Source organism: Sciurus carolinensis, chromosome 3, assembly GCF_902686445.1.
Source record: "Sciurus carolinensis chromosome 3, mSciCar1.2, whole genome shotgun sequence".
NCBI classification, from domain to species: Eukaryota; Metazoa; Chordata; class Mammalia; order Rodentia; family Sciuridae; genus Sciurus; species Sciurus carolinensis.
Window position 1 is genome coordinate 171,599,718 of NC_062215.1, and position 22,967 is coordinate 171,622,684.

At 43.6% G+C, this 22,967-nt stretch overlaps 1 protein-coding gene across 5 annotated transcripts in view; it reads left to right on the plus strand.

Moving 5' to 3' along the window:
• The window catches only part of Rhbdd1 (rhomboid domain containing 1), a 127,726-nt gene extending 105,334 nt beyond the window's left edge, over positions 1-22,392 (plus strand). For all 5 annotated transcript variants that reach the window (XM_047547003.1, XM_047547001.1, XM_047547002.1 and 2 more), the window contains one exon: positions 20,781-22,392. In XM_047547003.1, the coding sequence (XP_047402959.1) occupies positions 20,781-20,872 (92 nt within the window). In that variant the 3' untranslated portion in view covers positions 20,873-22,392. The remainder of the gene's footprint in view (positions 1-20,780) is intronic.
• Positions 22,393-22,967: the final 575 nt, after the last annotated feature.

The window sequence follows — 22,967 nt, forward strand, 5'->3', positions numbered from 1 at the left end:
AAATAGGATCTTGACCTTCTACACCCTGTGCTTTCACAAAGTCACTCAAAGTCCTAAGTATATTTTGCTAGCCAACATAGGTCTTAACTTTGGTCTGGACCTATCTGGGCCTTTTGCTCACTATTGACTCAGAGGGAAGAGGAATCAGTCGAGGCACAGAGTTCTTTGATGGAAGATTAACGACCTGTTCACTGCATGCTGGAGTAATTGTAGCCCAACCTCAAAGAGAAGTCATTGCCCTGTTAGCATTGGGTTAGGGTCTACATGAGCAGCTGAGCAACGGGAGTTTTGCTTAAAACCTTGTTGAGTACGTATATTGTCTAAGATGATAAATCAGAGTACGTCAGTGCAGGCCACAGAAATGGCAAGAGTTAGGTTCTACTTCCAAGTAGTCACAGTTAGTTGAGGGACCTCAAGTAAGTTTCTTAACTCTTCCGAATTCAGTTTCAATACTCAGAAAACAAGGCATCTAGGTAGCTTCTGTGGTCCAGCTAGCTCTAAACATTCTATATACATCTTAACGAGGGTTTTTATTGCGCAGGTCCCATGGATGTGAATATACATACTCATGTAAATCACATCTACATTCTCACATGATTGAATGGCTTCTCAAGAGAACTGTGCCTCACTCATCCTTCTCTCCTCAGTCCACAATGGTGCCCTACACAATATGCGCATTCAGTTGATATTGGTTGTATTAATTAATGAAAGAGGGAAAAGGCAGATTATGAGCATTAAGGACAGCCACCAACAGTTTGGTGTCATTGGAAATGACAAGTTTCAAATCAAAGGAGTGATTGGAGATATACAAATCTGAAAATTAGCTTTGTTTCTCCCCTGGCCTATTACTGGTAAGGCAAATTTTGTCCATAATTATTAAGGAGTTAAATCAGATAATACATGCCCAGTATTTAATAGGGTATCCATCATACAGTAAGTACTCAACAAAATGTTATCTGTTAGTAGTGGAGAAGGAAGAACGTTTTCTAGTTAATTGGCAGTTGTCATAATGGGTGAATCATCATTTAATAGAGCTAAAATTTGAGAATATATATATATACATATATATATACATATATATATGCATATATTTATTACCAAATTTTATTGAACCCAATGTTTTACTATCATAAATTAAATTTTACTTTGATTCAGGACGGTGGCAGGAGCCACAGTTCAGTGAGTGTGCTGTGGCTGTAGAACATGAAAGAGGTTATGTGAATGAGGACTTGAGCCCACAGTGTTGTGTGGAGTTTCCTGTTAAGCCCCAAGAATCCAAGTGGACTTCTCTATATTACTTGCTTATTAAGTGAAGACGTACAAAAGAAACATATAGTTATTAAATTTTTCCAGTTTGGCTGAAAAATAAATGGAATTTGCCCTCGGTTGTGGTTTGGATAGGGATCTCCAGGCACCAGGATACTCTTCAGTGTCCTCTACCCGTCCCAGAGAGCAGGACAGTCAACCACCAGCAGCAGGAGAGGCGGCGCTCCCCCACTTATGTGTCCGCGCGCAGTAGGGAAAGGTTTCTTGCGAGCCTCGCCCATGCGTGTGGCTCCAGCACACCCTAGCAGTCTTGGGGCTCCCTTTGTATCTGGGGCAGTGTTTGTCTTCCAGGCTGTGCTCCAGTGGTACAGTCGGGGCCCAAGCCCACTACTCTGAAGGCCGCACGTGGGCCAGCTGCAGGGCCAGTTGCTGCAGCTCACTGTGGCGACTCCAGTGGATATGGCAGAATTGGGTGTCTGGTGGTAGCAAGGGAATCGCATCTTTAAAGTGATCACTTCTTCCTTTCTTCTGGTCAGCAGCTTCATTTTTAACATATAATCTTTCAGATCTGAGTTCTTAGAGTCTTACAAGATTCAGTATGGTACCAGAATAATGAAAGAGAATAAAAAAATTCCCTTTAAAACAGGACCATGGAATAGATGCCCTTAAGTCAACTAACTTGATTGATTATGGTAATCATATCTCTGTCTGTCTGTCTCTCTTTCTCTCTCTAATATCTATATCTATTGATCTGTATCATTCATTATATCATATACCTTGAAAATAGTTTTTTTTTTATTGGTCAGTACACCTCAATAAAGCAGGGGGACATTGCAAATTCAAGGACATCGAGTGAGAAAGGATGCTTCCTCCTAAAGTGAGCCATTTCCTCATTTTCCTGATTCTTTCTCCTTCCTTGTGGGGCCACTCAGAAGCCAGGGCAGTCCCTATTCAGGGGGTAGAAAACCTTGCTAGTTCTCTTAATGAATAGGGGCAATTTGGTCAGAATGGGGACAGCTACTTGGGTGAAAGGATAGTGTCAAGTTACTTTCCAGTATAGGGAAGGAAATACGTCAATTTCTTTGTACAGAAGAAACCCTAAAAAGTCCACAAGGCTTAGGATTTTCAGCAGTGATCTGTACATAAACTGAAGCATATGTACACTGGCCTATTAAAAGTTATGGTGATATTGGAAACAACATATTTGTCGGGAAACAGTTGAAAAGATATGATACACACCAAAAAGCAAGGTTTTATTATTACACATAGGAAATGATCTAAAAATGTCCCTCTGAAGGCTCTGTTTGGTGTATTTAGCTGCAGGAATAATCCATCTGGGTCCAGGGTGTTGTGTTCTGTATGCAGATCTGAGTAATGAAGACAATACAAGGACACCATTATGCTAGTGGTTCCAGTTGAAAATAGTCAAGCCTCCTGTGCCCATTAGCATGCAGTACCTGTCTGGTCCCAAGGCCTAGTTGTTTTGTTTAGAGACTGTATATGCTGTATGGATGGGAGCAGAGAAGCAACCCCCAAATCTTTAGTACCAGGGACACTGAGAAGGTGTGACAAACCAAGCTGCTGTCTTTCAAGAGCAGACACAGCATCCAGCCAAGCCTGTGGGACATCCCTGGTCTGCAGCTACGTCACTTGACTCTCCCCTCTGCCACTTTGTCTGTACCGTGTGGTCATACTGGAGCTTGGAGAGGGCAGGCACCACCAGACAGGGAAACAGGATGCAGGTCAGTGACTCCCTAAGTCCAGAGTACTACTTTGGCATGCAGCAGCACCGAGGAGCACTGTTCAGTACAATGTCCCAACACAGTAACTATCTGTGGCAAATTATCAAGATGTGTGAGCCTGCATGCACCTCTCATCAAAACTCTCCCTTCCCATTTTGTCCTCTTCGATCATCCCTTCTGTACTGTGTAGGAAACTTGCCTGCCACACACCTCTGCATTCACTTGAGTTGAGTACTACTCCACCAACTCCTCTAAGTTATTTTTATTTTATTTTTGGTACTGGGGATGATTGAAACCAGAGGTGCTTAACCATTGGGCCACGTCCCCAGCCCCTTTTATTTTTTATTTTGCAACAGGGTTTTGCTGAGTTGTTTAGTAAATTGCTGAGACTGGCCTTAAACTTGTGATCCTCCTGCCTCAGCCTCCCAAATCTCTGGGATTACAGACGTGCACCACTGTGCTCAGCCTTAAGCTCCTTTAGAATATTCATTTCCTTGATAGAAGAGAAAAGAAACCAGAGTGAATTCATATATCAAATTATTGTCTCCTGGCAAGGATAAGAGGCTTAGGAGCACCCTACCAGGGCCTAGATGTTGCTTCTGAATGTTTTAAGCACAAAAACCATGGCAGGCCTGTTGAAGACCTCTGCAATACAGACTGCCTGTCCACGGGGCCCAGGGGCAGTGATGAGCGTCAACAGTCACTACACTTCCTGTGATTCCTCTCCCCACTGGGTGGTATTTCACATACAAAACTTGAGGAATCATTTATCATGCATTCACCACCCCCCTTAAAGAACCATCATCTTTATCTAAGAGGCCTCAGACAAACACGAGATGGTGAGAGGCCTCCTCTTAGGCATGGGACTCCAGGCCCCAGGCACCTTCAGGCTGAGAGGTGGCCTCACATACAAATCAGGTTTGCCAGTAAGCCACTGGTGTCCTGAGCTTCCTATCTTCACGGAAAAAGGGCCCTTTGTGGACTTTTGGTTCCATGCGTTTGTGTTCAGAATGAGGGACCAAAGGCCAGGAAGGGTCAAGGACTTCACTGGGCCCACATCTCTGGGGCCCCAGTTTGGATCTCTGTGCAGGCTTGCCTCGCGATCATGTTGCATTAGATGCAATGTTGTCTTCATGACTGCTGCCTCCTTTTTCTCTGTAAACATTAATATGAAGTATGTTTGCTTTGCTTTGCAGCCTTGCATGCCCCCTGTGTGTCCAAAATAGCCAACTGGAATTCATGAGAATGTTATGTCTTCAGATGTTTATAATCCAAAAGAATCCCTTATGGTTTTTTTGTTTTGTTTTGTTTTGTTTTTTTTAATAACAAAACATCTTGGATGTGGGTATTTTGTGTCGGAAAGGCGAGCCAGGTTCACAGTGCAGCAATTACAATGCAGTGCATTATGTGTAATTTGTAGCCTGCCCCAGGAGCAATGGTGAGCCGTGAAACAGTGTCCTGGCCCTACAGCGTGATTAGCAGGATCACACGCTGTACAGGGAGAAGCACAATGATTGTCATCTGAGGTAAATAAAAGTAAGGAAAAGTTCTAATAAAGGCAGCACACTCAAAGTTATATAAAGAGTAGTCCCTGTATCAGGTGGCAGATATGTCAAGAGCCTTCACTGCTAATTGAAGAAATCTTTTGAGGTTTAGCAGCTCATAAATTTGCACTGGGAATCGCCCCATTGTTCTGAGGTTGTAAGTGTTGTCTTTGAAATTTAACAGTTGTACTTTTATATTGCATTCCTCCAATAGTACCACTGTAAACATGAAGGGTTTGCGTTTTAGCATAAATTTGAACAATGTGGTTTTAAAAGAGTTCACATCAAAGAGAGGCTGTTTGGGCATCTTTTATAAATTCTTTTCTCTATAGTATTTAAGGCTACACATGACTCATGGAAGCATGTTCCATTCAGATCAGCCGAGTTGGGAGATCGTCTTCACTGATGCTTTTGCTCCATTTATTTTACCCTAAGAGAATTATCAGAAACAGGTCTAGACCTTTGCCAACTGAGATGCCCTTAATCGACTGTCCGCAGACCCTCAGAAACAATTCCGGAAACAGGATACTTAATCTAAACAGCAACAAATCGTGTACTCTCCATGGCCATATTCTTCCTTTTTTAAAAATTCTTATATTCACATTCGATTTGCAATCTCTTCCTCCAGGCCAATCACAGCCCTGCCCACACCCTCATAGTCTCCATTCGAAAAACAAACAGGGGGGAAAAAAGCCCTAATATTTTGCCATGCCTCTGGTCAGAGTGAGACATGATCAAGTAGTGAAGGGAAAAGTGTGGGCACAGTTTCCAGAGCAACATGGAGCAAAAGCACAGGGCTGAGCTCTGACCTTGGACCGAGGGGCTCTGAGACCTCAGCCTCTCCTTCCTGGGGCTTCATTCTTTCCCCTAGAATGAGAACAGTTGTTCGGACTCCCCATCTCTCTCCCTGCATTTGTTCATTTCTTTTTCCATCTCAAGAAAACCCTCATAGTGCTTGTCCCCACTTACAATCTAATAAGGGTGGACATTAATGAGTAATCAAACTCATGAGCAATCACTGACCGTGGTATCATACATTTTGAAGAAAGAGGATCCTTCAAGAGTCTCATGCAAAGAGTCTCAAGCCCCTCATTGGGGTTGATTGAGGATTCACTTTTCCTGAGGATGTGGTGTTTGCACTGAGAGCTGATGGAAATGAAGCAGAGAAGAGGGGGCTGGGCGAGGTGAGGGAAGACAAAAATGGACTCGGCCGGACTAGCAGGGAGGCCAGCAGCCACACCCTACAGGGCTTTCTGAGTGGGGTACAACTTTTTAAAAATTTTTCTTCTAAAATAGAAGGAAACCTTTGGAGGATTTTAGGTAGAGGAGAAAGCTGATGAGATGTGTGTTTTTTAAAAGTTTTGCTGGCTACCATGTGGAGAATGGCTGGTGTGAACACTGGAGTAATTTTGGGAGATCATTTAGGGACCCAGGTCTGCCTAGTCTCACCATACAGGTGACTCACAGTTGGTGACAGGGCACATGGAAAGGAATGGACAAATTCAGGGGATGTTGACATTAAAATGACATGTTTTGGTAACGGATGGAATCGTATGATTTGGTGATGGATGGAAGAAGAATGTGTCCAGGATGACTCTAGGGTCATGGCATGTGTGACTAACTGAATGGATAGTGGATACATCCCCTAGCCGAGGCAGCCTGGAAAGGGGTTATTAGTATAATAGATACCATTTACCTTTGATTGCTTGGATTTAGGTGCTGGACTGCTTGGATTTATTTGGTCTTCCGAACACATCTATCAAGTAGATCTTACATTGCACAAATTTAAAAATAGAGGATCAGGAGTTACTTGTTCAAGGGTACAGAATAGGGGCAGTCAGTCAAAGTCAGCTCTCTTTGGCTCCAGGACCATGCAGAAGAAGGGCAGCTTTGTCCAACTCCAGCATCCACTCCTGGTTTGGCAAATAAAGTTTGGATTATGCAGAATAAAATGACCGCAAGAGAAAAGAAGGAAGCCAAGTGATACGAGAAGACCACCGGGAGACTTAGGGCTTTGTTCCACCTCTCAGAGATGTTGAGAAAACCATTTTCCCTTTGGACTTAAGTGTCCTAGCTCAGAAACAAGCAGGTTAGAACCACCATCCCAAAAGCTCTGCTGCCCTCCGAAAAATCTGTGGATTTTAGGATCTCCTGAATGCACTCCATGCAAAATCTCCCTCCCACTGTGATCAAGTCCATAGTGTTTCTTTCTTAAAACCCTAAATAGGCCTTTCAGTACCAGCTTTTGATCTGGCCAAACCACATATTTAGGTTTTCCAAAGTTGCTCAGAGACAATGTGTTCCTCCCTCTTATCCAAGTCTTCAGTTATTCAAGATGAGCCTAATTCTAGATTCCTAACTTGGAATTTAAAGCTTAAAAAATGTAGTTCTGGTGTCTCCCTTTCTGTTGGTAAAATAAGTTTGATTTTACCAGAAATTGTTAACAGACATTTAGGAATAACTCATTTTATTGTTATCAAATTCTTCTCCTTAGCATAGACCATTTTAAAACCATTTCTGAGCTTAATTCTAGCTTAGTTGAGGCACTTGGAGTCAGGCTGTTTCACAGGTGTAAAAGGTGTGCGAAAGCCCCTGGGCCTTCCTGAGGTTGGGAGGGCTCCTTTGTAAGAGATGTTGGGTTGCATTCCCAGCACTGCCTCTTGCCTTTGTAGATTAACACACACATACACTTAGACGTGTGCAAACACACAGGTACACACACGTGCATGCCCACACATAAACATGCTTTCTCCAAATAGTGGGACACAGACCAGGACTGGAGGGGGTGGAGGGGTGGGGGTGGGAGTTAATCAGACCTAAAAGAGCATACAAAGGTGGTACTTAGGCTCAGGATTAGGTTCAATACCTTCAAATGTAGAAACTACCATGTTTTTTAAATGACCGCCCTGCTCCTAGTATAGTTCATCACATCATAGAAATTGGCTTCCCAGCCTCAGAGTTCTGGGCTAACTGACCCACGTGAGCATTTCTACTCTGAGGAGCAAAGGGCAGGGCTCTTGCTTGCTTGTCTATTTGTCCAGATGACCTCTGATGCCACTTATCTCATGGAATTATCTACTCTGGAAGGATAAAGGTTGGGCTGTCCTCACCTTCTAAGTTATCTAATAAGCTCTTAGCACTCAGAAGTCATAGATTTCATACTTCTGACTAGTATGCTATTCTTCCTTTTTTCTGTTTTATTAATGTATATTAATTATATAGAATAACAGGTTTCACTGTGGCATAGTTGCATGCCTTCACTTACCTTCTACCTCCTCATGCCTCCTCTTCCCCTCCTCCCTCCCTTTGCTTTCCCTTTTCTGCCTGGCAAGCACACACCTGGCCACAGCCTCACCTTGCTTTTCTTCTTATGGTGGGGCTGGGCTTGGGACCCTCCCCTGGTGCCGTCCCTGCCTGTGCTGGTCATGACTCACTCTAATTGCCAGAGTTACACCTGGAGGAGAAGGATGCCAAGGGGCTTTCAGCTTTAATGAGAGCTTTGAATCCCCATGTCCTTCTTGGCCACTAGGAATCTCAGGGACAATTTGCCAGGTCAAATTGATGCATTGATACTGATACCTCTGGACTTGTAGTTATGCACTACTCGGGCTAATGGTATTTGAAAAGTTGAGATACTTTGAATTTTTAAAGCCTTGAAAACAGCATTCAGCATAGATGGATATAATACATCTCAGATTATTTCTACTATCTTTTAAAATCTGCATCATCCAGGGTTGAACATAGCACAGACTGAGAAACTACCAGTCTGTGGTTAATGGGAAGTATGACCCAAAACCTACTTATACAAAATCAAATGCCATAACTGGTGCAGATGGTCAAATCCCAGCATAACCCCAGAAAACAATATGACATCAGAGTTTCTCAAGGTAGAGGCTATGGGCCAGTGGTATCCTACTCATTTAAGGTACCTGTTAAAAATGCAAATTCCTGGGTCCTACCACAGGAATCCCAACTTAGAACCCTGAATCTCTTACCAGACCTCCTCATGTGAGTTTAGGAATCATTATGCTAGATCTAGTGGTCTTCAACCCCTTGAGACATGCTATGTTCTTTGTAGGAATGTGCTGTAGAAGCATTAGATAGGTGCGGGACCTCTTTCAGGGTTCTCCTTATTTGCTTCTAGTGAGTCCGCCCACCTTGCCTCAGGGCCTCTGTCCTCCCATGGAAGAGAGAGCAGATTCTCTTACGATTTAGATATGAGGTGTCCCCCAGAAGCCCATGTGTGAGAGGTGAGATGATTAGATTATGAGAGTTGTAAGCTAATCAGTGGATTAATCCACTGATGTGGACTAACTGGGTGGTATCTGTAGGTAGGCACAGTGTAGCTGGAGGAAGTAGGTTACTTATGTGTGACTCTCGGGTTTTAATTTCATCCCTGGTGAGCAGAGTTCTCTGCCTCCTTGTTGCCATGTCCTAAGCTGCTTTCTCCCTCCATGCCCTTCTGCCACGGTATGCTACCTCCTCTCTGCCCAGAGCTGTGGAGTCAGCTGTCTATGGATTCAACCTCTGAAATCATGAAACTTTCCTTCCTCTATGAATCTCTTGCCAGGTCCTCTAAAATACCCTTCATTCCCAGGCCTAGCAGCTCTCCTTCTCCAGGCACGTGGTTTCTCTAACAGTTTTCCAGTTGACCTGGACTTGATCACTTTGGGGTGGTTGCTCTCAGCAGAAGGGCTTCTTTGTCCCTTTCCAGAGTTCTCTTCCCACTGGCTCTCCATCTTTTTTCCTTATTCCTTGATGTCTAGAGAATGTTAACTCATACTGTTACCTTTTTTTTTGGTTTTCCATGAACAAAGGTTAAAAGATGCTTTCTGATGAAAATATTGGCTAATTTCAAATGATCTGTGATTTGATTTGAAAAGTCAATGCAAACATATCCTTTATCTTTTACTTAAAGAGCTAGAAATTGGGCCATTTCTGGTTTGAAACTCAAGTGGAAGGGAATGAGAAGAAAATAGGTCTGAATGCTTCTTGATGTTGTCATCTGCTCCGGGGCCTTGAGAGCTTGGGCCAGAAGCATTGGTTTGGGGATTTTGTTGCTTGCTAGTAGAGGATCTCTTCCTGTGCTCATTATAAGAGGGTGGCTGGCATTGTTAACCTTGGAGGGAGGTCACTGCTGTCCCAGGCAATCGCGAAAGCGCCACTTGGGACAGGGCCATATCTACCGGGAAGCACGTCCTCTCGTCCCTCGGATGCAGGGGGCCTGCCCAGAAGCTGCTAAACCACCAGGTGCTGAGCTGCCAGCTTCACGGATGCTCTTAGTCAGTTTGAGCTGCTTTAACAAGTACCATAGATTGCATGATTAAAACAACAGAAATGTACTTCTTAAAGTTCTGGAGCCTGGAAATCTCATGTGCTATCATAACTGGGGTCTGGTGAAATCCCTCTTGCTGGGTTACAGCCTTCCCACTGTGTCCTCACAAGGCAGAGAGAGCAAGCTCTGGTTTCTTCTGTTTGCCTCACAAGGACATTAATCCAATCGTGGAGGCTCCACCCCTGTGACCTCATCAGCACCTAACCACCCTCTGAAGGCCTCACCTGAAAATACCATTACGTTGAAGATTAGGATTGCAGCATATGAATTTGAGGTGGACACAGATTTTCAGTTCACAGCAGATGCCTTTGTGGTCTCTTTGATCCCAGACCAACCAGGCAGGACAGCAGCAGCTAACTACCTGGGGTCATAGGCTAAGGAATTATAAAATTCTCCTGGAGGAACCATTAGTGGCGGACTCCTTTGCAGATTTCTAGGACTTTTGGAATACTCTGCTTATGAGTCCTCATCTTGCACATTAGTCCAGTGCCGAGCCAGAGAAGCCCCAGAGTGAAGCCAAGTTCTGACTGTCCTTAGACACACCAAGCAACTGCAGTCAGACACTGAATGAGAGCTAGAAGACCCTCGTTTTTATCTCCCTTCCTCCCTTCTAACATTTTGCTGGGGTAGCAAAAGGAGAAGGGGCAGAAGCAAAGAGGAGAGGGTTGGGGACAAGTGTAAGTAAGCGTCTGAGTGAAAATGTGAACCAGTAAGCAACTACTTTGATTAAGCTTAAAATAAATCATGTTTCATATTATTTCATGCAGGATTGATTGTCCTATTGCCATTGATTGTATCTGTTTATCTTCTGATTTGGAGTTGGAGTAGGGAGGAGGCTACAGATCACCCCTATAAAAGCACTCAGTGACATGAGGCAGTGTGCACAGAAGCAACAGGACATTCTGTATTTAGAATTTGTTAAAATATCTATATTCATATCCATATCTTTATCTATATTTCTCCCAATGCCTTGTCAGTTTCCTCTGCTCAGGAAGAATTCTGATATGACATAGAAACTGCTAGATGCTGGCAAATAATCCCCGGGTTTCAGACCATGTAGACAATAAACAACTCCATAATATTAGGTGGAGCAGCTTCTGTAGAGCCCATCTGTTTCAAAATAACCCTAATTCTGCTTACAATGCGGAATGCTTTGTTGACTGGAATTTGTCCTAGTTTTCTTCAGCCTATTCAGTGTCATAGGCCTCTGGTTCCACCTGCTGGCAAATGCAAATACTGTAAAGAAACCTGTGGGGGATGTTTCCAGTTAAAAGAGAAATCTGAGCGGTCGTAGCTTTTGGTTCTCAAAAGGTGGTATACATCAGTAAAAAAATAGTGCCTAGACTCTGTGGCAGTCAAATCAGAAACTATTTCTTACCCCCTGCTCCCCTCCCCTCCCCTCCCACCTCCACTAACACAGTCTCAGACCAGTGTTCCCTGGAATTCAGGAATCTGGAGCCCAAGGAAGGGGGAGACTGACTCCACCCATTATATCCAACATAGCTCCTCACAGATGATCAACTGACAAAGCTTGCTGGAGACACCTACCCCCACTGTTTCCAGTTTATCCTGGGGGCTCAACTGGCAAAAGTCAAGCTTTATTCTCTTGGAACTCATTTTTTTAGAAAATTCAAAGTGGAGCAACTTGACAAAAACACTACTTAAGGCAGGGTTCAGAGTGAACATTGATAAGTCATGTTGATAGCATGGGCCTGTGGTGTGATGAGAAGGTACTTCACCAAAACCCATAACCCTAGTCTAGTCCTGAGGGTAAACTGTAGACAGACCTAACTGACGGGCTTTCTACAGGATGTCAGGGATGGCACCGAACAGACCCATCAGTTAGAGGACACTGCCAAGGAGGACATCATGGCTGGTTCTCTGACCAGCTGCCAAAAGTCATGGGCAGGCTGGCTGATAGGCCAGGCAACATCCTTCAGAGTAGCCAGGCAGCAGGCAGCTGATAAGGTGGTTTGTACTCTGCAGAGGAGGCAGGCCACCCTGCTGTCTCACTGAGAACCAAAAAGTCATGGACACCTGAAACCTAGTGTCAGAGTATTGGATGTCTCACCCGCCCCCTCAGTGTACAGACAAGGAGCCTGAGGCCCAGGGAGGGGAGGTGCTTGAGCAGGTCCCGGTGGAGCCGGGATGCAAACCCACACCTGTAGAACAAAGTGTATTCTTTCTACAGCATTCCTCAATAATTTCATGTATCATCTGCAACTGAATCAGCTGGGTATTCATTCAAATGTGGCTTTCTTGGCTCCAGACACCACTCATTGCATATGAATCTCTGGTGATGGAATACAGTAATCTGTATTTTTCCCACTTAAGATGGAGGGCCACTTGCAGTTTATAGCAAAGACCATACCGCTTTGCTCAGACCTCTTGGACACTGGAGCTCCTGAAGGGCCAGGACTCCAGCTCAAACTGGCCAGCTCGTTGCGGTTTGATGAAAACTACTGTGAGAGGTCCAGGGCCACTAGTGGACAAGAAAGAGAGCTCATCTGTGGCTGTTCATTTAGGATGAAGGGCAAAGCAGGTGGCGAGCAGCAGGGCCAGGACCCACGGGGTCTCGGGGGGAACTAATATTCTATGCATATTTAATTCAGCTTATTGTAGTTCAAATACTCTCTCCTCCAGTGCCCTTTCCTTTTTTGAAATAATGGTATTAAACTTACTGTAAGACAGTCCCAAAATCAAGGAGCAAAACATCAGGAATGAACAGCAAACTAGGCCCAAGTGGGCCACCAGGAGGGCCTGCCTGCCCGCCCCTCCCCATCATGCCCCACAGTGACACCCTCAGGAAAACCAGGTTGTGGAGACAGCAGCAAATCTGCTCTGCCCCACCCCAACCCCCAACTCCCAGAGAGGAGACAGAGGGCCCAGATGCCTGAGAAGTTCAGAGCAAATAACATTTTTTACTTGGGTAATTGTTTTAGTCAGCTTTTTTGCTGCTGAGACTAAAGACCTGACAAGAACTATTTTAAAGGAGGAGAAGTTTATTTGGGGGCTCACCTTTTCAGAGGTCTCAGTCTGTAGACAGTTGGCTCCATTCCTTGAGACTCAAGGTGAAACAGCATCATGGCAGAAGAGTGTTAGAGGGAAGCAGCTCATGTGATGATCAGAAGGAAGAGAGAGAAAGTCCACCAGATACAAATATGTATACACCCCAAAGGTACACCCCCAGTGACCCACCTCCTCCAGCCACACCCTACCCACCTTCAGTTTCCACTCAGTTAATCCCCATCAAGGGATTAATTCATTGATTGGGTTAAGGTTCTCATAACCCAATCCTTTCACCTCTGAATGTCCTTGCATCGTCTCTCACCTGAGCTTTTGGTGGATACCTAATATCTAATAACAGGAATCCTCTATGGCCTGAGGTCCAGTGTAATTGAGCAAAGATGCAGGCCAAGCAGAAAGTACAAAGAGCTGCCCTCACTACATCAGGTTCCACCATAACTTTTCTGCAAAGATATGGAGTCCCCATCAATATCAGAAGAGACCCACCCCTAATAGAGTCTGACACATTAACTTCTGAGAAGAGTGCAGGATTCCAATATCTCAACAGGCTTTCATCTTTTTTCTGTCATTTCCAGATATGTGTGTGTGTGTCTATGTATGTATATATATATATATATATATATATATATATATATTTTTTTTTTTTTTTTTTTACCATTCACCCCCACTCCTCAGAAGAGTTCTATATTCTACCTTCAGTTTTCTTTTTCCTATTGTAAAGTATATTATCAAACCTGTATCTCAAGACAGGGCCTGTGTTCTGTTTCTCTGTCACCACAGCTGGGCAACAAGGCCTTCATGTGTCATAGACAATGGGAACACAGAAGTGGAAGACAGTCTCTGTCCTCAAGGAGTCCCCTGTCTAGTTTTCCACGAGTTTTCATGTCTTTGGCCAGTGACTATCCCTAGATGACTTTTAATTGAGGGTGGGGGAAGCCCTGAAGAACATGAAAAGGGAAGAGGTTTGTTGGAGATAGTCAGTCTCTTTTCAACCCCCAGAGTTAGCTGATATGATTGAGTAAACAAGTACCTCCAAATACTGACCAAAGGCATTCTGGTTTAGATCAAGGAAAATTTAGAGCATCCTACAGCATCATTAAAAATATATAAAAGGTCTTTAAAAATCATTCCCAAGCCATGCGCAGTGGTTCACACCTGTAATCCCAGCAACTCAGGAAGTTGAGGCAGGAGGATCACAAGTTTGAGGTCAGCCTCAGCAATTTAGTGAGGCCCTGTCTAAAAATAAAAAGGACTGGGGTGTAGCTCAGTAGTAAAATGTCTCTAGGTACAAAAATTATTCTTCACCCTAGGTAAATGTATGATTACACAGATGGTATGCCTCTACTTCATGTACAAACAGAGAATCAAGATGTATCCCATTTGTTTACAATAAAAATGAATTAAAAAATTATTCTTCATCTTATTAAAATCCCTCTTAAAGTGTTTAAGTGATAAAACTTTAGAATTTTAGATACTGATTTTCTTAAAAAAAATAGAAAAGTACTTTTGCATCAAAATCTATGTTCATTTTTTTTTTTTTCAAGAAAGGTTTGGTTTCCAGTGACTCCTAGTGAGAGAAAGAGACACTCCATTGCTTAACTGCTTCTTCCTTCCTAGTCCTTCTCCAGCAGTGAGGTAAAAGGATCATGGAGAGCTATTTTTCTTTAGGAAGTTATAAACCATACTCTATTTGTAAAAAATACTTGATAGTTAACTACCAAAGCTGGCTTTTGCAAGAGGTGCCTATCTGTGGCTAAATCTTACTCTTTGTCAAAGGAGATGCTAATTCTAGATACACTTAGTGATCCAAAATAAAATCTTACTACATGCAGTGAGCCTTAATCTAAGGCAAAATGTAAATTGTTTCTGCTGTGAAAGACCGTCTCCAAATCATTTGGAGATTCTCCAAATCAAGGCAGCGATATCCTTCAGGATTACAGATTCTGGGATTGAAGGAAATAGATGACTACACACCTGTGTCTGAGGCACAGCAGAAACAGGTCTGGGCTTGAGTCTACACTCCACAAGGGTCCACCACGTGGCCTAGAAAGTTACTTAAAATCTTTAAGTCTGAATTTTTTATCTGTAAAAGATGAGGAAATTCTACCTGGAGGGATAAATAGGATAAAAGGCACAGATAACAATATGGGTGAATCTAACAAACATACTGTAAGGTGAAGGAACGCACAGAGTTCCTATCGCATGAATCCATTTATGGACAAAAGTAGGGAAAATGAATCTGTGCTATTCGAAATCAGAATAATGGGTACTCTTGGATAGTAACTGTTCCAAGTGGGTGGGGGCTTCTGAGTGCTGGGACTATTCTGTATTTTTACCTGGATGTTGGTTCAACGTGTTCAGTTCATGAAAATTAATCAAGTGATATACTCCCAAGAGAAAGGCAGTGGTTACAGGTGAGCATACAGCAGTTTTCCAGCAAATGTTCTTTGTCTCTCCTTAACTTTTGTTTTTGGATATTCTAGAGGTCAGACCATATGCTGTCTGTATTGCAAGAAACACTAAATCTGACATTTTAATTCACTCAGATTGCTCACTGGATTATAGTCTATTGGTTTTAAGTCACTTGTGTCCATTAAAGGTCCTCAACATTAGCTAATTGCAGTGGGAAGAAAAGTACAGCAGGTGAAGTAGGGACTGTGTTCCTCCCACCCTGAGATTCCAGGTATCTTTTCAGAATTAGGAAATGCTCACTGTTGCTGATTTGCTTGGTTGAAGAGATAGGAATGTGAATATATTCTATCTCAGATCACATCGACATGTTACCCTTCTCATAAGTCATAATGAAAGTTTGATTTGTATGAAAGTTACAAGGTTTTAGATGAATTTCAAACTATTTTTAAAAAGAGATCTATTATAATTAGTGACTCGAGAAGTAAAGTGGTCTCACTGTCCCTAAGTGCCTCTCCCTTAAAAAAAAAAAAAAAAAAAAAAAAAGCCTTTCTAAATTGCTAGACCTGGGGTTTCCTCCAGACCTTTTTGGTCTTTGTAGTAAATGACTTAGCAACCATCCTTTCAGGAGGCTCTGCAATTCATGGGATTCTGATAAAGTAACATTCTTGAAAGAGAGAACATGGGTCCCACGCTGCTGCTCCTCTGCCAGTAGAAATCCCAAAGAATGCTGGTGATTTATTTAGAGCTTTCCTGGTTTTTTCTCCCTTTTTAAGTGATTTCCTCTTAGCTCCCTAATTTAAGGGAAAGATATTATGCCATCCTGCAGCTTCACTTTAGTGTAATTTTGCTGAGTGGCATAGAGTGCTCATCAGATCATGAGCAGATCTGTGAATACCAGCAAATTAAACATCTCTGTTTATGCGGATGGTGAACAGTAGGAAAAATGGCCGTCAACTGGTGGCACACTCTTTAGCAATTCTTATCTGGAGAAAATTGCTTCTCTTCCCTTAGCAGTAAAATGCAAAGGTTACTGCATTATACATAAGGGTAGAAAACTGAAAATTTTTCCATCAAGAACCACAAATCAATAAATCTTATGATCTCACTACTGGTGCTATAATTGAGCCAAATCGTCCTAAGCTGGGCAGTGTTCCTGAGGTTCTTTGAAGCATATTCACTGTTTCTTTGAATAAAATTGAGGGCGGACCTTCATTTACAGGAACACAGAGGCAAGTCTCACAAATGCTAATGTCTGTACCAGGTTCCTCGGAGCAGGGCCGGTTCACCCAGGCCTGTGAATGTTCAATTCATGATATAACCAAATAGAAAAAAAGGTCTTGGCTGGGTATCCCAGCCTTCCCGGTGACCCAGAGGCTCCTCCATTTTACAGAAGTGTGCTATTCAGTGAAGTTTGTTCATCACCTTTTTGAATCACTTCTTGGAAAGCAAATATTTAGTAACTAGCAACTCCACACTTTGTACAAAGCACTGCTAAAATGATCTGTAAACATGATTGGGCTCTTGTCTTTAAGAAGTTACTAGTTTTGTTATTTTGTTTTATATACATATATATCTTATGTAGAGCTGGTTAATAGAAACAAGGGGGCCTTGAACACATGATTCTTGATGTTAGAGACTAAAAAACATAACATTTGGTGTTCAGCAGGCCTTCGTTACACAGGTAGCACTCAGCTAAGCACTTTATATGTATCCTCACCTGTGATCCTCTCAACATCAAGTGAAGGAGCACTCTTACTATGTCCACTTCACAGATGAGGAAACTAAGACCAAGACAGGTTGACCAATGCTCATGGTTGTGCAGGTGAAAACTGGAAGAGTTGGAATTTAATCCCAGGGTGTTGGATTCCAGGGCCATGGAAGGGACCCTACTACAGTTACCTTGCTTAGGTCCCCTCCCTCACATGGGAACCAGTCAGTACCTGCTGAAATGCAGAATCTTATGCACAGACAGCGTCTCCACTGGTCCAGGCAGTTGGGAAGCCTTCTTCCATTTCCCTATCCCTGTGTACTTAACAACTAAGTATAAGCAGAAACACCAGGGTGAGACCCTCTGGGACATGCCTCATGCCGATCCTAGAGATTGTGGACAGCAACAAGGGGTGATGAGACACACGCAGAAACAGGAAGGGTTTGGAAGGTCAGTGCAGTGGAGGATGCTGGAAGCAGGGCCTCGCTGAGGCTGAGCGGGCAGCCCAGGCGCCTTGTCTCTGTGGCATCGACCCAGAGAGCACACACGGCAGACAGCGGGCAGTGGCGAACTGCCGTCAGATTTGTAGTTCTCTTCAAAACACAAAGATTATTTTCCACTTAACACTTTGCTAAAGTATTAACTAGAATTTAGCACAGTGCAGTGCTCAGAGAGAAAATGAAGCAATTCAGCCTTTCCTCAGGTAATAGTCACAATCACTGGATTCTAAGGATTTAAAATACCCGGAAAATCAGGCCCGATTAGTCAGGCCTTGCCCCCGTGGTGGTGGTGGTGGTGGCGGCCCCTTCTGGTGTTCCTAGAAAACGAAACCAGTCTAGTGACCAGCAGGATTTAAGGAGGCCGGCGTTAGAATTTGAGTCACATCTTTTATAATACAGTTAGAGTTAAGGGCTTAGATTGAACCTTATTATTTTTTTAGTTGCAAAGAGCTGCGAGCTCCCACATCTCCATGACGAAAAGAGATCTCTGAGTCTGGGCAGGACGGTTGGAGGTTGTAAGAAGGTGTGATGCGTAGCACATGGTGCTTCAGAGGTGATGGCAGGCGAGGAAGTGGGAAGAGGTCAGAAGCCTGGGTGCAAGGTTTGCTTCCCTTTGTGCTGCCTTTGCCCGTAGGTGTGTCCTAACACCTCGAGCCTTAGGGCTTCGTCTGTGCGATCGGAGGGATCGGATTGGAAATGGGCACCTTGAAAGGACTGCATAAGATAAAAAGGGTTCTTGGTCTTCCTCCCTTGCCGTGTGGCACCGCTGCTGTTGACTCGGCTGGTTCTCCTTGGATGCCCTGCAGATGAGTCAGAGCGTGTACGCTGGCGGCTCGTTTTGAGAGCTGGACCGAGGAGCCTTCAGAGTCGGCCTCCTCTGACTTCTCCCTGCTTTTCCCTTCATGGAAACATTAATTAATCCTCCCAAAGGGAATCACAAGATATTCTCTATTGTGTGAAGACGCCAGATGACGCTGTGTCTCCCGTTGGGAGTCTGAGGACTCCTCCAGCTTCCCTGGCTTGGTGCCCGCGGCCGTGTATCCACATGCCACGTTGAGCTTACTTCTGATCCTGCCCCCAGCTCATTCTCACGGTGTCCCTGGAACAGGGTGTCAGAGGCCAGCTTGAACTGAGGAGTGCAACTAAGGATATTCCTGTTGTTAAAAACAACTGTGAAGGGCAGAGCAGGATTTGCAGCTGATCACATAATGCAGTTTTGAGCAATAAACTAGTGATGATTTGATTCATGAATTTGTTGCTTCAGAGCATTTACCATCTTGAACAAAGAAAAATTCCTTTACAAATACGTGTGACAGATCGCATCTGATAAAACTTTTACTCTTACAATTTTCATAAAATCTTTATGAATTACAGGGTCTATGTCCCTGTAATATGCTCAATGACATCTTTAATATAAGTTAACAAATTGACACTTATTTTGCAAAAAAAACTCGCAGGAGAGATTTACTCAGCAGTGGGGGGTGAGACCGGCCTGCTCACCTTGGGTATACGAGTCAGGGAGGAGAACAAGGGGTTCAGGATTTGCCATTCTTCCCTCAGCAGGAAAGGAAAGCCAATTATGGGTAGGAACTGGGGTCCCCAGAACAGTGGGGAAGCAAAAGCGCACAAAGGGCTTGCCTTTGTTTCTGTTTGGGACTTCTCCTTGACAAGTGGAACTCCAGTGCTGGCTGCTTCAGGAACACTGTTATAGTCTTAACACTTGTCAGGTCAATATGAACATCTTTGAAGAGGTGCCACTCTTGGAGAGTGAGCAAGAGAGACCAAGAGTTCACTTGCTTCCCGTCCTGAGAAAGCAACTCCTCTTGCCCACCCAACCTTCCCAGTGAGGCCGGTACCACTGGAATATTGGCCACTGGATCAACCATGTCAGAACCTCAGTGGGCTGGGTTGGATGAGGTTGCCTGGCCGTAGTAGATCCCTTTGGAAGTCACTGGCAAGTGCTGTTAAGTCCCTATGTTTGTTGGACAACAACTGTGTGCTAAGGACTGTTTCAGGCCCTGGGAAGCAGGGAGAAGGGTCAGAGATGTGCCCTGTCATTTTAGAACTGATGGTCTAGTATGAGAGGGAAGAGGTGTGCACATGGCAACAGTGTCTGGCAGATGGGGCAGTCACTGAGTGAGGACATCTAACAGGAACGTGCTGAAAGTGGGAGAGTTTGAAGTGGGAGAGTTCCCTGGGGGCGGGGGGGGGCAGGCATTGGAGAGCGAGTAATAATGCTTTTGGCAGGTGCAGGTGCTGAGTAGGGGGAGTTCAGGGAGAATTACCAGGGTGTGTAGAGATGTGGACATGAGAAGATGCAGCCTTTTTGGTCCAGGTGCTTGAAAATGGGTGGCTACTTACCTGTCTATGTTCCTTGTGGGAACGTGGAGGCTCTCTCATTAGGTGTCGCCTGCTGGTCCCTTGAGATCAAGGACTGTGTGTTTTTCTTCCTTTATTACTCCCCTTGATGCCTGAGTGTGTTTTTTCTATAGTGACAGGAGTGTTATGTCATTATAAACTACATTTTAATATGTTTGTAGTTAGAAGAAACACTTTTAATATGTAGAGTTTAAAATTTTTCATATAAGGGTTCTTATGAAAAATTCAGGCACAGTATTTAAAGGTCCTGTGGTGGACCCTTCATATGAAAGTCCCTTTGTATGACCTTTTAATACCATGCCTGGATTTCTGTCTGCCTGGTCAAGTATCCATGAGCTCCACTTCACCTTGCTCTAGGGCCCATGCTGCCCCCATATGTCTCATCAGGTGTGATTCTGATCACAGGAGTGGGGCAGGAGATGGCAGGTTAAAGGGAGAGAAGGGGAGACCCCCAAAGGGAAGGCCCCAGAGATAGTTGGGCCTTTTTAAAAAAAAAAGAAAAAGAAAGAAAGAAAAAACAGAAAAGTAAGCCCTAGACATTACGGAAGGCTAAGTAGGCTAAGTAATGCAAAATACGGAGCCTGGTGGAAGGAAAAAAGGAACGGGAAGAATATTAAGAAGAGCCAGGATTCATCAAATTAAGTTCCAGGGATGAACCACACTAAAAATATTTACTTGATGTTAAAATTAATATTGACAGCTAAAGTTTAAATATGTTTGTTATTTATCTTTTTCATGTCAAAATAAAAATTATACCAAAGCACTGTTGACATGCTTTCCCCCTCAGAATCCCAGGGCACATGATGTCCCATAAAGCAGAACTATGGATAGCCAGTATTTGATTTTCCCTCTCCTTTCTCACTATAGGAAACACCAGAAATAGCCCACCGTCCTACGGGTTTCGCCTCTCACCAGAGGAAATGAGGAGACAACGGCTTCACAGATTCGATGGCCAGTGAGGTGGCACAGCATCTTGGGAAGACATGATCCAGTTGTGTTGCTGCTGCTCTTTTGGTTCACCACCCAACCCCCTAATTAGCTTTAAACAAAAACAGTACACCATCACGGTCCCAGCTTGCTCATGTCTGCCATGGAACATCACCCCATGGCCCCTGCGAGTCCAGATTGCCTTTTCTGAAAACTGGGCTTGTCCAAGGCAGCCTCAGCTTCTGGGAGTGGTCCTTCTGACCCTATTCTCTGCCCAAACAGAAGGTCACTTCCTCAACCTCGGGACCAGTTTCCACATTCCTCTCTCACTCCTGACTCAGTGGTGCCTCTGCCTTGTTAGCTTTTAAAGACTGACTTTCAGCTGAAGTTTTGTTTTCATGAGATGGGAAGATCAGTCCCTCGTTCTGCCTGGAGTGCTTGTGCTGACTTGGCAGGAGACGAAGGTTCCTTGTCCTCCTGCCACATTGCCGTGGGACTGCCCAGGAGGAAGATGTGGCTACCTTCCCAGTATGCTGTTCTCTCTCCCAGGCACCTCAGCTCAGGCCGCCATGTCTGGGTGCGGGTCACAGTGTTGCTCTGTCTGTAGACTTTTACTGAAGAAGCATAAGGACCCAAGATGGAGAAAACACCTGCACACTCCGTTAGGTATCAGGTGGCACCTACAGTCTGAGTTAACAGCCACCCCTCCAGTGGCAATAGGTGGACCCAGGAGATGGGCCTGTCACATATCTCATCAGCAAAGCAGCAGCAGCCACCTACAGAGTAGAGTGAAGTCATTCAGTGGAGCCATCACTAGCAGTCCTTCTTATAGGAAGTATTTTTTTTCCTTCATGAAAGTGCCTCTTCATTGTCCATTGTAACTACTGATTTGTCCTGGACAAGTGTCCCAAACATGCCACAGGGCCCTGCAGTGTTTGACACAGATTGTCTATCCAAGTCATTAAAGGCATTTCCTGGTGCTGATGTTTCATGAATAAAAAAGGACAAAGCCAAAACATCATTAATGTTGAATTGTCATGGAGCTATTTATTTTTAAAGAGATTTTGAAGCAGTTAAAATCTTCCTATTTTGACTTATCTGTCATTTATAATAGTTTTCTGATTATGAAAATAATGAATATGCCTTTTACATGCACAAAGCAAACATCTAGAAGGAAATATACTAAGTGTTAACAGGTTATCTTTGGGGGTGGAGTACATGGGATTTTGCCTGCTTTTTACAATTTTATATTGCTATTTTTAAAAAGAGTGGGTGGGGTATTGTAATAAGGAAAACTGGTTTATATAATAAATCAAGAAATATATAACCAATAAAACAGATATAAAAATAAGTACTATGTGTCCATTGAGAAAATTTACAAGATAAAACAGTAATACAAATAAATAAATAAATATATATATACACACACACACACACACACACACACACACAATTTTAAAATCACCTATACCACCATTTAGAGATACCCAGGGTTAATATTTTGGGATTGCCTTCTCAATTTTTGTAATTTTGCAGCACACTGGTTATTCCTTTTTTTTTTTTTTTTTTTTTTTGTAGTTCCTAATCTGAATATCCCTGGAAGAGACCTTGACACTTACATGTAAAGGAGCTAAGAAAACCACAGGAGTCCCGGGAGCTCTCCCCGACCCACCAACTGGCACAGCGATACTGAGCTCCTTGGTTTAATGAATAATGGATGTAAAATTACAGCTTGTCGATAATGTAGATTGTATTCAAGTCTGGTAGCTTTAAATAATATTTACATTAAAATGTTCAAAGGCTAAATCATTCTTGTCTCCCAGGCTCTATAAATTTGATTCCCATCACCCCAAGAAGTCACTTCTTACCTGCCGTATTTTCAGAGCACATGGAAATTATGCCGTAACACTTACCCCTTGCTGCCATCATAATCATCTGTGTATAACCACACCAAGATGTGCCTTCTACAAGGGAACGAGGATTATGAACGACCCTGGAATGAGACCTGTGTTTTATTTACCTTTTGGCGTTCTCTCTGTGTCCCCTCCTCCACCAGCCAGAGACGGGTGACAGGGGCTTATTAAATGTTAGTTTCCCACTAAAGTGTTTTTCCAATTTCTTTAAATG